The 16146-nt window shown below is 38.5% G+C and overlaps 1 protein-coding gene across 1 annotated transcript; it reads left to right on the top strand.

Annotated features, from left to right (window-relative positions):
* The first annotated feature begins 1570 nt into the window (after positions 1–1570).
* LOC111862393 (NADH dehydrogenase [ubiquinone] flavoprotein 1, mitochondrial) lies at positions 1571–15875 on the top strand. The gene is made up of 9 exons (XM_023847748.2): positions 1571–1680; positions 1909–1973; positions 5166–5310; positions 6655–6748; positions 7841–8039; positions 9045–9275; positions 10487–10719; positions 13757–14075; positions 14911–15875. The coding sequence occupies exons 1-9, from the start codon at positions 1632–1634 to the stop codon at positions 14992–14994; spliced, it is 1419 nt and encodes a 472-aa protein (XP_023703516.1). The 5' UTR covers positions 1571–1631; the 3' UTR covers positions 14995–15875.
* Positions 15876–16146: the final 271 nt, after the last annotated feature.

Here is a 16146-nt window from a genome sequence, read left to right as displayed (position 1 = left end):
GAGTTTATCATATAGTACAGGGTGCATCAGAAAGGATGACTGGATTTCAAGCGACCGTTACGGCGCGATGGGGGAAGACATAGAATGGGGGGGGCCGACCGTTGGGTCAGCGTGAGAATGCAGTTTCAATTGGTAACATGGAGTGGTCAGGTGCACAGCATGTGTTTGTCGTAGGGACGTTTTTGAAAAATAGAGAGTCTGTGATCGCCACTCAACAAGCCTTCAGCACTCATTTTGGCTCAGACGTCGCGATATGATCCCTACTCGGAACACAATTTTGCGGTGAGTGGCTTCATTTTGTGCCACATGTTCAACCTAGGTTGAACCTAACGTCATCTCGCATCGCGGTGACATTCCTTGGCCCGCACGTTTGCACGATCTTGTGACCTGCGATTTCTTCCTTTGGGGCCATTTAAAAGAGGAAGTTTATAAACATCGACCACATACACTGGACGAGCTGAAGACCAGATATGACCTAGAGAGTGATGAATAACTTCAGAAAACGCCTCGACATCTCTACCAGAAGCCAAGGACGTCATATGGATGATATTATATTCCACTAATAAACTACATGTATTGGCGAATCTGATGGTAACAATAAAATTAGGATTTGATGAAGCCTTGCCAATTTTATTTCCCTGTGAAATCCAACCATTCTTTCTGACGCACCTGTACTTCATCAGTATTTTCCTTGAAGTGTGATGTAGGATTATTGGGTTGAAATTTTTAGATTAATTTTGAATTGAAGAGTAGTCATTCCCAATGCTTGGATGTACGAGTAACAGGTGGTGTTAAGTGAACTTTATATAAGAATTAAACACAAGCTGAAATTAAAAATTTGGAGTGAGGATGTTGACTGAATTCATTTGGCTTCTGTAAATGTAGCACTGATATTTTGGGCTGTATGGCTAGATGAGTGACCAACTTGTCAAGGAACTTATGTCATATCCTTGTGCACATGATCTGCAGAGACTTCTTCATACACGTTCTAGTTAGCATGAGAACAATAAATTGTGGCACAAAGTGATATACAATCTAACTATAATACCTCCTAGTATTCAAGTCATCCCCTATCCACACCATGTCAACTGACCAACTGGACAATGACAGAATTTGCAAACATTTTCACTGTTAAATATGCCAGAGTACATTTTGGGTTATTATCTGTAAAAGTGTTAATTCTGTGTATTGATAAAAATAATTTTAGTAATACCATGTGCACTTTGGTAGAAAGGGATACTGGGTGGGGATCCTTGGGAGAAGTCTGTGACAAGGATGTGAGTTTTATACAGCCGCACGCCATTTTGCGTAATACATGGTTTATTAAACAGCAGGGCACGGAGTTCTGAAAAATTATTAAAATATAATTGCATCCTCAATTCCGGCTGATGGGTTTTTCGTGAATTCGTGGGAACTTTTACCTTATTAGTCATGAGTACATTCTCTACTGCTTTCATGTATGACCCATGTATCCATAAGATAAACGCACGTAACTGCTACCATCTAGTGCCAAATGTAAGTGATTACAAAAACTGAGTTAATAGATTATAGATGGCGGGATGGTCCATAAGCGAGGTTCTCTAGCTCCTAATGTCTCAAAGGGGCGGCCGTGGCAGCGACCCGTGCGAAAGATGGCAGGATGTTTGGCACGGAGTTGCCCGTTTATTAAGGGACATTGCGGTATGTACACCCTGGGTGTAAATATTGTACATAATCATTTGCATGTGGTTACATATTCTTTTATTTAGAGTTGCATAGTGTGTTCTTCAATACCGACCAATGCGTACTAAAATCTGGGTAACTACATGGTACTCCGTGAATAAATTCGGGTATGGATGCGAAGGAAGGAAACCCGGTGAATGAAATAGACGTAGGTTATATTGTTATGACCTGTATATTTCTTTTCAGGGTACCTTGGCGTCCCAGCTGTGAATGGTATCAAGTTCCGTACGAACACAACCCAGCCCACGAAAGTAGGTGTACACAGTTTTGACGAGCAAGTAATTTGAGGGTCGTATAAATATTATTTTAATTATAATAGTACTTGAGGAGGTGTGACTTGAACTTGCTCAGGATAGGATCCAGTAGTGAGCTTTTGTGAACATGGTTGTGAACGACAGAATTCCTTAAAAGCTGGAAGTAACAACTTTCCAAGGAAGATCATTACCATAGAGTTTGTTGTTTTCTTTGTCAGGCTATGGGAATATTTGTGTGATATTTGTACATTGATGAAGTTACATTAGAAGTTACAGCCCCTGATAGAATATATGATGAAAAATGTGAATGAGTAGTTGTATGATTGGTCTTGTGTAGCTTTGAATCCTGGTCTTTCAAATATGAAATATATTTGTACAGGAAGAGTATCACAGAGCCTGTTCCAAATCGTTTAGCTGGTTCCCCCATGTGTTTGGGCATGTAGAGGCCATATGTCAATAAAGCACACACTAATTGGAAACAGATTACAGGAGATGCCAGAAATGCTTCCTGTTATGCACATATTCCTAGAACCCCCATGAAAAGCCCACATTCACTCACTGAAGTTAGTTTACACGTTAAACTTTAAACCCTGGTCTCCTGTACAAGACATGGAAGGGATTTTCAAGGGGGGCATTCAAGTTTAGCACTGATTTCTTCAGAATTATCTTCAGTTAACACTGTGGGGTTAGACTAGGCCATTTTTTATCCAGTAATACCGTATTTACGCATGTATAGGCTGCACATTTTTTGCCAGAAATTCAAGAGGAAAACTGGGGTGCGGCTTATATTCGAAATCACACTTCATTTAAAAAAAATATATTCATAATTAGTAATACAGGGTGTTCTCCTGAAATAATATTCCAAGAAAATTATTTTTTCTATAATTTCTGTCTGAAAATTGTGCTGCAGCCTATACATGCGTAAATATGGTAATCCTATGTCTCACAGTTTATTTAAGAGTATATGAATAGTTTTCTGTTTTGAGCTGTGACATCCTGAAATTTATTTTTGAATGTTTTCCATGGTTTTCACATGGGTATCATACATGAGTGCTTTTGTAATGTGTCAGTCATGCTTCATATTCTGACGTGCAACTAATTTAATGCTGAAAACAGAGGCTTTGGATTACAGTCGACAGGCACATTATAAGTGAACTTCCTTCACAGTAACTGTTCAAGGATTTAATGGGGCAATATAGAAGAGAAATTGTGGCATCTATAGGCTGTTGGCCATATCAAATCAAGGAAGGTGAGATGGACAATGCATTTAGCAGGTATGATAGAGAAGGAATGTATATAACATATAAGGAAATCTGAAGGAAGGAGGCCTCTAGAAGGCCTTGGATGTAGGTGGGAGGATAACGTTGCAATGGATCTTAGAGAAATAGGATGGGAGGATGCATACTCGATTTAATTGTCTCAGGTTAGGCACTAGTGGCAGGCTTCTGTGAGGAAGGTAACAAACATTCAGCTTCCTTAAAATGCTAAGAATTGCTTGAGTGGCTAAGCAGATGTTGGCTTCTCAAAAAGGTATAAAATCCGTGGAGGTACTTACAGATTAGTGGCTTGTCAGTCACGCCTTAAGTCTGGATGTATGCAGGCAAGGTAGACACAAGGAGCATGCATCTGTCCTTGTAGAGGGGCTGAATGATTGGCAGCAGGCTGTCTGGTAATTTTTCTCTGTTTTGCTTTCATGGTAAAGTTGGATAACTGTTCATTTTATATTAGTATTATGTTGTTATTGTGGGAGCTGGGATAGCATAATTGGTATAGCGACTGGGTATGGGCTGGATGACTTAGGGGTTGGAGTTCGAGTCCCAGTAGGGTAGGGTTCCCATTCATCCCGTTTTTCCCAGTACAGTCACGTTTTATTCCTATGTCACACAGGCCCAGATTTATTTCATATGTCCCGTTTAAGTCTTCTGTAACATTAATTTCTATCAATGAACGCTTGGTAACAGATGCTGTTCTCTGCAATTAGAATTTCTGTAATGATGTTAACACCCCTGGTGACTAATTCACAAATTATTAGTTTTTCTGTTTGCAGCAATATATCTTTTCTTCCATTTACGTCAGTAGTATTTTCATTTTGTTCCATAACGGAAGTTCCGTTTATGTCATTCTCTGCAGTCTTTGCCGACCGTTATGTTGTGCTGTGAGAGCCTGTGAGAATCGGTTTACGTCCATACAATGATGGCAAAACACAAGCGCAGTATTACTGACAGTATTAAGAGTGAATATCCATTTATTAGAGGTGTGAATGAGAATGCTGAATGCCATGCCATGTTTCTGAATTAATAATTTTGAGCTAATTTCTATATGTTTAAATTTCTCAATGTATAATACATAATGTATTGTCATGTGTATCCAGGGTAACGTGACTAATAATTTTTTATTCTAGAGATGATGATTAGGTTTATTTGATGTCACTATTACAATTACACTCGGTTATAACAGTTCACACACTCAGCTCCTTCTGGGTAATAAATCCCTCTGCATAGCTCTGCTTCATTCTCAAAAGCATGTTGATTCCCTGCTGACTCACATCTTCTTCTGACTTCACTGCTGAACTGATGGCTTCTCAACTGGTCTCCTTTTATCCTGCTAGGCAGCTGGGATAGGAATCACCTCTTTGAAGAGTTCTGTTTGTCATGTCCATGGTAATAGTCTGTTTAGAAATTGTTACCATGGATATGTCTTCAACAGTTCCATCAAAGCCCAGAGTAATGGTGCATTTTCTGTTACCACTGGAGCATGCCCGAGGAGCCCCACCCAGCAGAGGGCAGGTTGCAGCTTTCAGGCCACACATCACAATATTATTGTTTTTTGTTTTTATTAATTTCTATTGTGTCTGGTTTTTTATGGAAGAAAATGGAAATATCCCATTTTCTGGAGAAAATATGGGAACCCTAAGGTGGGGTCAAGAATTTTCTCTTCTCCACGTCATCCAGACCAGCTCTGGGGGCCCACCCAGCCTCTTACCCAATGGGTATGGAGGGCTCTTTCCCCAGCGGTTAGGCGGCAGAGGCATGAAGCTGACCACTCACCTCCATCTGGTGCCAAATGAAACAAAATATGGATCTGTACATTCACTCCGCCACACTCCTTCAGGGAGCAGTGCTTAATGAGTTACGCACAGCGGAAACTTTAACTTTTAACTTAAGTATGTTGTTATTTCTTGCATTTCAGGCCAAATTTGGGCCACTTCACGACGATGACCGTATATTCACAAATTTATATGGACGTCATGACTGGAGATTGAAAGGTGCTCTGAAGAGAGGTGATTGGTATAAGACCAAAGAGATCCTCCTTAAAGGATCAGATTGGATCATAAGTGAGTTTAAAAATGATGTGCAAGAGATCTAGAATTACCTAGTATTTTATTTGCCATATTTTTTGAATACTACATGCACATTTATTTTCAGAAAGGCAGAATGAAAAAGGAATTAATATTAATGCATCGAGGATTCTAATGAAATAATAGTATTGTATGCAAGGTAGCTGTTTTCAGTTATCTCATAGTCACTGCATTGCATTCTGATACAGCAAGTTTCTGTAATGTTCAAAGTATTTTCAACAATAGATGTTCTCTGTTTTATGGATATTTCCTATCTTTGACATCTAAGAGCATAAATATTGGTCTTAGGCTGAAGCCAAGATTCATCGTCTCTAAGAGAGGAGTATCAACAGCTGCCAGTTGTATGTGATGCCGTTGAGTATTTAGCAGTAGACATTGGTTCTGGTCTAGATGTGAACAGGGCATCTGCAGTAGTTACTAGCTACGTGGAACTGAAGGCCACACCATAGCTCAAGTGGTTAGTCACTGGCTTCCCACTGCGGCAGCCCAGGTTCAATCCCGGGTCTGGTCAAGTGGAATTTGTGGCGGAGAAAGTGGCGCTGGGGCAGGTTTTCTCCAAGCACTGTGGTTTCCCCTGCCAATCTTCATTCCACCAGTTGATCCACAATCACCCTCACCTATCATCTGGGGATGGTACAATAGGCCAGAAGTGGCCGCAGTACAAGGGACTTAGTCCCACCCCACTAGCAATAAAAAAAAATAGTATGTAAAATATACTTGCAATGTCTTAATGACATTTATGATATTTAATAACATTTCATAATATTAAAGTTACACTTTTAATGAAAAAATATATATTTTAGGCATCTTTTATATCATTGTTGCATTATTGATGATGTACTTGAATACTAAGAATGATACCTCAATACAACAGGATGCTGAAATATAATACCTGAATGATTCATGGCTAATTTTCGTTTACTGTACACAGAATGTTGGGTAGTTGAGAAGAAAGTTTGGTATTAAGATTGTAGTCTGTGTGAAATAAAATTTGCCAAATTCACTGCACATTAACCATATGAATTTCAGCTATAATTGTTACTGTAAGTGAACCTGGGCTGTTTATCTGCTGCTGCTTCTATGCCATCTGCACATGTCACTCTGAGTTGAAAAATTGTGGTCCAGCTGGAACACTTGCTATATCAATGCCTTCCTTATGCAGTAAAGGGTTTAACATACCTGTTCTGAAGGTTTTATATGCTGAAAGATTCAGCATACACATTGTGCATATGAGACATTTTTTTCATGTATGCATGCATGTGTAATGCACCCAGATATTATCAGTCTTATAATGTGAATGTACGTTATTCTCTTCCTCAGATGAAATCAAGACTTCAGGTCTTCGAGGTAGAGGAGGAGCAGGTTTTCCTTCAGGATTGAAATGGAGCTTCATGAATAAACCATCAGATGGCAGGTATGTAATTTATCTGAAGAGGAGTGTTGAAGAAAATGATTTGTTTATGTGTGAAGGTTCAATCAAAGCAGTTAAGGAATTGATTGATTTAGAAGTTGCTCTTCGCTTTGTATTTGTATCTTGCGCCCTGGAATTTTCTCCTTGGTAGCTTGTTAACAAGTCATAAAATAAGTCACTGAATGACAAGGTCATGGACAGAAACAGCTGTAAAATCCATTTGAGCTGTAAGCACCGTGTTGCTGTGCTACATACATGGACATGTAGGACTATCCAGGAATGAAGCAACTGGCAGGTCATGTAATAAGCCTAATATAAATGTGAATCAATCTCAGTTTTCATATGAACATTTGTGTTATTAGATATATTGACAGTGACAATTGGATAAGTGGGTTAGCTCATTGTAAACACAGGCATATGAATGGTATTGCTGAACTGTGGAGATCTTCCACTTAGTGCCACACATGAGGAGATGAATGTCGCAAATAGGCACCATTGTTCGGCCACAATTGTCTGCCACAAGAATCCCAACCTGTTGGTGTAATGTGTAATTTTCCTTTATTGAATCCAACATGTACTGGTGGTTGGTCTTAGTGAAGATCATCATAGACATAAGCTAGGTTCCAACATGCCAAAAATTATGTTATGCTGGATTTAATGATGTACCATATTTGAATGATAGCTGCTTTTATGAGAAATTGTAAATCTGCTGGTTGTTGTGTCAATATAATAAATAAAATTTATAGTCTCTGTGGTATGTATTACATTTGTATAATCTCTGATCCCTTACACACAGAAAGCTGTATATCAATTGCCAAACGTGAGTCTTCAGCCACTTCAGATAGAGGGTTCATTGTACTTCACATTTGCACAAACCACTGTGGTACTTTGAAACTCTCATTTAAGATTTCCAACACAAGCATTGGATTTGAATGTGAAACTGAGTAAAATCTTATATCGAGGAACATTAAATCAGGATTCCACTATATATTCTTATATTCAGTAAATGAATATGTTTTGTTCTTTTTTTTGTCTTTTGAGTCTTTTCTTCATGGCAGACATGTTTATTGTCATGAAAAATAATCTTTTCTCTAGGCCAAAGTATCTTGTAGTGAATGCAGATGAAGGTGAACCAGGAACATGTAAGGACAGAGAAATTATGCGCCATGACCCTCATAAATTAGTAGAGGGCTGCTTGGTAGCAGGGAGAGCCATGGGTGCTCAAGCAGCATACATTTATATCCGTGGAGAATTTTACAATGAGGCTTCAAACATGCAAGTTGCTATTTCTGAGGTAAGTTTCTCTTAGAACTACAGAAATAGCCTAAAAGCTAAAACATGTTGGGCAGAATGAGGTGTCATTGCAACAAATATTAGTGCAATAGGCTTTCAATTATCCATGATAAAGGGAGGAGAAAATTAACATGGATAGCTCAGAATTGTTGATAATCTGATAGTGTTACATAACTTCCCTGCCTCCCGTATGAGCATTCATGCACCCTCACACACACACACAGACACGGTATTGTGTTTGCGGTCATTCTCAGGCTACATACTGCCAGTTTTCAGAAAGTATTGTGTTCTCCTGAAACTGAGATAGCCCAGTCAGTACAATTACAGGCTATGGGCTGGATGATTGAGGTTCAGTTCCCAGCAGGGGTGGGGATTTTTCTCTTCTTCATGGTGTCCAGACTGGGTTACAACACCACATAGTCCATTGAAAGTCGACTGACGCTTTGGAGGAACATGTCGCCTCTGAAACATCAATTGACTTTCACCTGTCTCCATGGCATTACATGCCAGAAGATGAATTGTCATTTCCAGTCCTGTGTCTTGTATAGTCATGTGGTAACTAATTTGTTGATGTCTCATATAGTATCTTATTATATAAGCTTCAATATAACCATCCTCTTCCGTGTTTAAAAGTATAGTGCAGTGTTTTGTTAATAATTCAGTACTGTGAAAATTCATATAAAATAAGTTTTAAGTTATGACCAATTTAGTCAGGATGACTGAAGAACTGAAAATGTTACATAAGCAACTTTCATCCTGTATAGTTTTTTTCTCTCTCTTCCAGAACTGCTAATATCAAAGACGACCCATAAGGGGGTTTCTCATACTTCATGCAATCCTCCCTGATCTTTTGTAACTATACAATTTCTGTGTACTTAACAGCATAAGAAACATATCTATATAAAAGAGCTGTGCATTTAAATCTTCAAACACTTCAGTGTATCTTGTAGCTTCTTTCTGGACATAGGAGTCATGGAAGAATTAACGTGATTGTCATTGCCATCAGGCATACCAGGCTGGTCTCATTGGAAAGAATGCATGCGGATCGGGATATGACTTTGATGTGTTCATGCATCGTGGAGCTGGGGCTTACATCTGTGGAGAGGAAACAGCATTGATTGAGTCTATTGAGGGGAAACAAGGAAAGCCACGCCTCAAGCCTCCTTTCCCTGCTGATGTGGGAGTGTTTGGTTGTCCAACTACTGTTGCCAATGTGGAAACAGTGTCTGTAGCGCCAGTAAGTTTGCATACAGAATTTCATTGTTTCACTTTAACTTATAGACTCTTATTGCATTTCCTTATTAGTACATGTTTGTGTTTTTAATATCCATGTGGTTATATTTCCATTCCTGTTTTTTTGCAGAGCAGCTTGACTCAATTGGTAATGCTTCTTTTCTTGTATTTTGAAGGAACCTGGTTTAGATCTCAGCTGGGACACCAGTTGTCATGTCTTGGATTTTTCATGTTTCACCTCACTCCCTCCAGGCAAATGCCATGATAATATCTTTATTTAGAACACAGGTGCTTTCTTTCACATCATTTCCAATTCATTATCATCCACTTACTGACACTGTCATTGAATAAACTACGGACACAAAAATATATCAATAATTTCATGTACGGTATCATGAGTGACCCTGCAGAAACTTGGTGAAGAAGTTCCAGTGAGTTTTATGCCGTGGGTATATTGTTTTGCATTTAAAAATCATGTGTAAGGGGAAGGAGAGCTGGATGTATTCATCTCTTGTTTTTGGCACCATTTACAGCTGACAGATGGATGATCAGAAACCCTCAGGCTGGTCATAAGTAATTCTTACCAGTTGCTGTACCATGACTTCTGCAAACTCAAGTCTCTAATGGTTCCTTTGCTACTGCTTATATAAATTTTAAATGTAAATAAAGTTTGCATTGGTGGAGTTGAGGTTCTCACACTGATGAAGAGTAGTATCTCCTGGGATGGGCCCTCAAAATATCACTGAACTGTTACGGGACTACATGGCATTGTGTGTCAGAAGGCCTCCAACATTGTAATTTTCCTGTGCAGGTCCACTGTTGGAAGCCTTTCAGCACAACTTGTGATTTTCCCATTATGACTGTATGCTCTTTACATCTGATGACATCTTTTCTGGTAGTTCACATGGAGGAACAACATATGGCAGCAGTTTTATATTTCTCATATCAGAATATCATTACATTTTTGCACAAATTAATTTGTAGCTGGTAAGAGTAAGGCAGGAAATAAAAAGGATGAGACAGAGTGAAAGTATGGCTACAGGCAGGCAGTGTCTGGTGTTTATCAAGTCTCCTAGTTAGAAGCTGATCTCTACCTGCATGTAGTGTTGAGGCTAAGAATATGTAGAGATTATGTACTGTCTATATTTTCACAAAGTATTTGACATAGGTTATCCATTTTGTTCATATAAGCAATACTGGGATTTCTTCTTCCAGACCATCTGTCGCAGAGGTGGAAGCTGGTTTGTAAGTTTTGGTCGACCACGTAACTCTGGCACGAAACTGTTCAACATATCTGGTCATGTAGTCAATCCGTGTACAGTAGAGGAAGAAATGTCTATTCCACTGAAGGAGCTGATTGAACTTCATGCTGGTGGAGTGACTGGTGGTTGGGATAACTTGCTGGCAATTATTCCTGGAGGATCTTCCACACCCCTTATACCAAAACAGTAAGTTCACAAATATGAGGGTTATCCAGAAAGTAAGTCCCAATGTGCTATTTGAAAAAAAAAAAATATTTCCAAACAATTTATATTGCCATTTGATGTACATACTGTACACATGCCGCCTGTGATGCAAACTACGTGTTAATGGCTTCTTTAACCTTGTCAGGGAACTGCCAGCAACCAAGGAAAGTTTTCAGATGCAGGAACACGTGAAAATCACTTGGTGCTAAGTCTGGGCTGTAGGGGGGATGATTGAATTGTTCGCAGCCAAATGTCACAAAGAGATATGGCATTGCGGCGGCAGTGTGTGGGCGGGTATTATCATGAAGCATCACAACACCCCAACTAAGCATGCCACATTGCTTGTTCTAGATCGCACAACGCAGTATCTTAAGTGTGTTGCAGTAAACGTCCATGTTGATTGTTGAGCCTTGAGGCAAGAATTCCACAGGTAGAACACGTTTTCCATTCTAAAACACTGTGCACATGATTTTGTGAGTTTAAATGGTTTGACTTTTTTCTTTATTGGCAATGATGTGTGCCTCCACTCCATGGACTGCTTCTTTGATTTAGGAGTTACGTGGGGCACCAATGTCTTGTTCCCTGTGACTGTGTAGTTCAAGAAGTCATCACATTACTCACTGTATCGTGTCAGAAAGGTCAACATATTGGCCTGCCAATTCATTTTGTGTTCTTCTGTAAGCATCTTTGGCACCCAGCATGAACACAAGTTTATCAGACACAATTTCCTGAAGAAATGACCATGAAATTTGTTGACAAAGCAGAGAAAGTGACAAATGGTGAACTGTCTGTTCTCTTCAATCTTCTCTTCAACTGCACGCACCAAATCATCATTAAACACAGACGATCGGCTGCTCTGCAGATCATTGTGCACATTTTTGCGTCCTTCATTAAAGTGTCTCGCCCATCTTCATACCATTGAATCACGCATGGCATGTCCATACACCTCACAAAGTGGACATTGAATGTCAGGCGGTTTCATGTTTCTTGCATTCAAGAAACAGATTACAGACCTCATTTCCCAAGCAGCAGGCTTCTCTGGTTTCATGAACATTGTAAACACACAGGACAATGTGTAAACATGGTTTGATTGTCTGCAAATGGCATCTGTGCCTTCCCAAAGGATCAACAACTCTGCATGCATGCACACCATTGTGACCACAGTGCTGCAGTGGCAGTATTTGCAAACGGAACTTATTTGGTGGATACGCCTTGTGTTATCTGTCAGTCGTAATGTCTGAAACCTGTTGTGTAAATAGCATTTCGGGTGTAGAAGTGTCAGTATGGATGTAATTATAACAAGAGTTAAATAACTTGCAAATTCTCAAAAAAATTGGAAGATCATTGCTACACAGTTCCTGTCATGTGTACGTGGGTTGCAGGTTCTATTCCACCCTGTTCAAGTGTCACTTCTCAAAGGATAGGAAGCTTAAACATTTACATCTTCATGATGTAACCAATATTGATTTATTATTTTTCATAATGAACAGGCTTGTGGAAAAAATTGTGGACAGGTCTGAAGCTTGCCTGTACTGTAATTTATAATGAAATATGTTCCTGTATGTTGAGTATCCTTTGAAAATCATCAATTTAGAAGCCTGTCTGAGATATATGCAGTCTCTAAACTGTGATAAAGCATAGTACTGAAAAGTGTCCATAAGAACAGTCAGCTAGTGCTATATAGTCTTGATACTGAAAGTATCATTAAGCAAGGCACTTACAGTGACATCCCTGGTTATGTAGACGATATATATGAATGCAAAACTGAGAAAAGCATAAATGCATTAACTGTATCCTTAAGATAATCACTTGTAATCTTCCGTCTATAATGCAGCAATATTGATGTATATTTCGATGACACCAATAAGCATTTAATTCTCTAAAATTCTTGTTAAAAGTCATAAAACTATATATACATTTTGTGTTTATGTGTGACATGTTTTGGCCACACAGGGCCATCTTCAGGCAACACATTTTTAAGGAATTCACTACACTTTGCACTTTGTCAGTAGTACTCTTGAAGTACGTCATTATTATTATTATTAATTTGGATGTCTGTTTTTGCTCTTTTTTGTATTGTGGCCGCTCTATGCCCCTTTGGGTATGTCACTCTCTTGGTTGTGTGTATTTGTGTTGATTTGTGTTTCCTGTACTCCAATGCAGCAAGATGCCAAAATGTAATATTAGGATAATCAGGTTGGGATTATATAAATGAAGTAAAGTATGCAGGAAAATGCTTGCTTTCAATAAGTTTTGGGGAGTGGGGTCATAGTGTACCTGAGTATGTGCCACGTGTGCATATGCATAAGTATGCGCATACACGTGTTCTTTTCCACTCCTTCATCTGTTGATGTAACAAACAGTGGTACAAAAAGTACATATTTCAGATTTCTAACAAGGAATTTGAATTTGTCTTGTAATTTTATATGGTTAATGTACAGGTGCATCATTTATGGAAATAATTGCTGTCACGATGTAGGAAGCTTACATAAATATATTACCCCGCCTGTTTCTCAAATAAGGATAGTTTGTAGGATTTAAGGTTCTCACAGCACTGGTTGTGAAGAGTAATAGCTTCTGGGATATAATGCCGCATATTTTGTTGATAGTCGACTGGCATTTCGGAGGAACATATCACCTCCATCTTCAGGGTCGAAGAATGAGCCAAGCAAGCAGGGCTCTTGCCACCTGTTTTCTTGCTGGTTTTGTGCTTGTCTCATTCTTTGACCCCAAAGATGGAGGCAGTATATTCCACTGAAACATATGTTGACTCTTCGAGGACCGTTCGTTTCTATGAGATTTTGCTGTATGGAGTATGACACTCAAACCTGAATTTTGGATTTATATGTTTATATTTCTAGAAATGGACAATAAAACCTGGATTTGGTTTTCCTTAATTTAGTGAATTAATTAAATAGGGATTTCACTGTACGAGTAAGTACTTATTCATGTATCCATTATGGAAATAGTGTAAGGTCAAGCACTTTTCAGGTGTATGTTGTTTCTCTTTTGGTTCTAGTGTGTGTGAAGATGTGTTAATGGATTTTGATGGGCTTGTGGCTGCACAGACCAGTTTGGGCACAGCGGCTATTATAGTGATGAACAAGCAGACAGATGTTGTGAAGGGTATTGCAAGGCTTATTGAGTTTTACAAACATGAATCCTGTGGCCAGTGCACACCCTGTCGAGAAGGTATCTCATGGATGAATAAGATAATTCATCGCTTCATCACGGGTAATGCCCAGCCTGGTGAAATTGACATGCTGTGGGAATTAAGCAAACAGATAGAAGGCCATACTATCTGTGCATTAGGGGATGGTGCAGCTTGGCCAGTCCAGGTATAGTAATATAGTTGTTTTATACATCACTCATAAAAGAATGATATTTAGAAAGCATTTTTCTTGAAAACATGATAGTCAGCTGATCAGCAAGTTCTGTGGTTTTTATGGAACCTGCCTATGAACAATATGAAAACCTGAGACCTTTTGTGACATTTTTTAATGTGCTGTTTTTTTTACAATGGTAAACCCCCACCAATCACCAAGGTGCAGGATCACACTTTGCCTGGTGCATTAATGGGATTGGAAGGTGGCAGCAGTGGAAAGTATACTTGAGTCTGTATTGTAATGTCCACTTTTGCTGAAGAGAATTCCTCAAGATAGCAACACTGCATATTGNAAAAAAAAGACTTTCCAGAAATTATTGAGGTTAGGAATATTTTATAAATGTTCATTTTTAACAAATTCTCATCAAAATTTCAGTGGGCTTAATGCTACTTGTCATTTGTGTTTTTTAATAATTTAGTGAAATTATTGATGTCTTCTCTGTTCCCAACTTGTTCCTTGTTAAGGAACTGCTTCACCTGAGTCATTAGTTAAAACATAAGCGAATGTGGGTAAGATGTATCATATTTACCTGAATGCAGGGCGATTTTTCTTGTGACAGTGTGCTCAGAGAAACCAACAAGTAGGGCAGTAGGTTGTACGCATTCCATGCATCGTGGTTAATTAGGATGTGGAATAAGTCAGGATACATATAAACACAATAAGCAAATCTTTGAACATGCACAAGACATGGATAAATGTACATGGCTTTGTAGTATTAGTGCAATTTTAGATGTAGCCATATTAATCATAAAATTTGAATTATAGTATGAATATGTTTCTTGTATAGGGGTTAATTCGACATTTCCGGCCAGAACTGGAAGCTCGTATGAAAAAGTTCCATGAGGACACTGCTGTGGCAGCTCAGAATTGAACAAAAAGAGTTCCTTGATATATGCAAGGAAGTTTGCAGTTTGTGGTAGTCTGTTCATCTGCAATGCTTTCTTCACTCGTAGTTGGAGAATGCCTGTACATACCAAAGTACTTTTTAAGGAAAGGTACTTCATTTGAATATTTATTAGTAATGTATATAATTGGCAATAGTATCACTGTGTTTGTTTCCATTTTTCATTGTATTTTATTTTTCATCGTGTAAATGGAAGTCCAAAGGAGGTTTCTTGTTAAAGATGAATATTTAAATTTAGAGTAAAGGTAAAGGTGTCCCTGTGCTTAATTAATTGTGCACTATACCATTAAGACGGGGTGGAGTGCAGGTATAGCTCCACCATTCATGGCCTTTTCACTAAATGGATCAGAGTTTTAAGAGGCACACCAAATTAATTTCTTGGTTCCTTCCTGAATAAATGTCACAAATCTTTTTTTATTGTGCATTACTCTTTGTTTCATTTAATAAAATTTAATCTGTGTAACTAGAGTACTGTAGACATTCTCTACAAAAAATAGGTATTTATTTTCTGTTTTTATAATCCCTCAACCATAGTTGCACTGTTGTGGCATAACATGTATAATCATAGTTACTTCTCAAATGAAGTCTGAAAATATTGCTGATCATTAATAAGAGTTCTATTATTTATATTTCTGTAGCATCCAAAGTAGTCAAGATGATCATTTATTGGGTTAACGTTCTACAAACATACTACATGAAAAATGAACATTGTAAATATATAATTTCAAATTAAAAAAAAAACAGTCACCAAAATGAACTCTCAGAAGAGATATACTGTTATCCCCAGGATAATTTAATAGTGTATGATACAAAATACTTATTAATGTAATAAATAAGGAGTTATATATTCTTCTCTTTGCTCCAACCAACAGCAGATTATGAGCGTTCAAGAAACCCGTTCATCATGCTGCTAGTGAATGTGACTGGTTACAGGTGATTGTGTGTTTGTATTGACACACCAAAGGTCAACCATGAGCCATGCAACAGAACAGGCATATTACAGAAAATGGGAACATTGTGATGATTAAATGCCAGCATTCCAGTTGTGGAATCCATTCAAACAGGACCACCGATGCTGGCATTCAGGGACCCTGACAGGACTGTCAGTGCACAGTGCTG

This window comes from Cryptotermes secundus, unplaced genomic scaffold (assembly GCF_002891405.2).
Source record: "Cryptotermes secundus unplaced genomic scaffold, Csec_1.0 scaffold671, whole genome shotgun sequence".
In the NCBI taxonomy this organism is placed as follows: domain Eukaryota; kingdom Metazoa; phylum Arthropoda; class Insecta; order Blattodea; family Kalotermitidae; genus Cryptotermes; species Cryptotermes secundus.
This window is presented reverse-complemented; position numbering and strand designations above follow the sequence as displayed.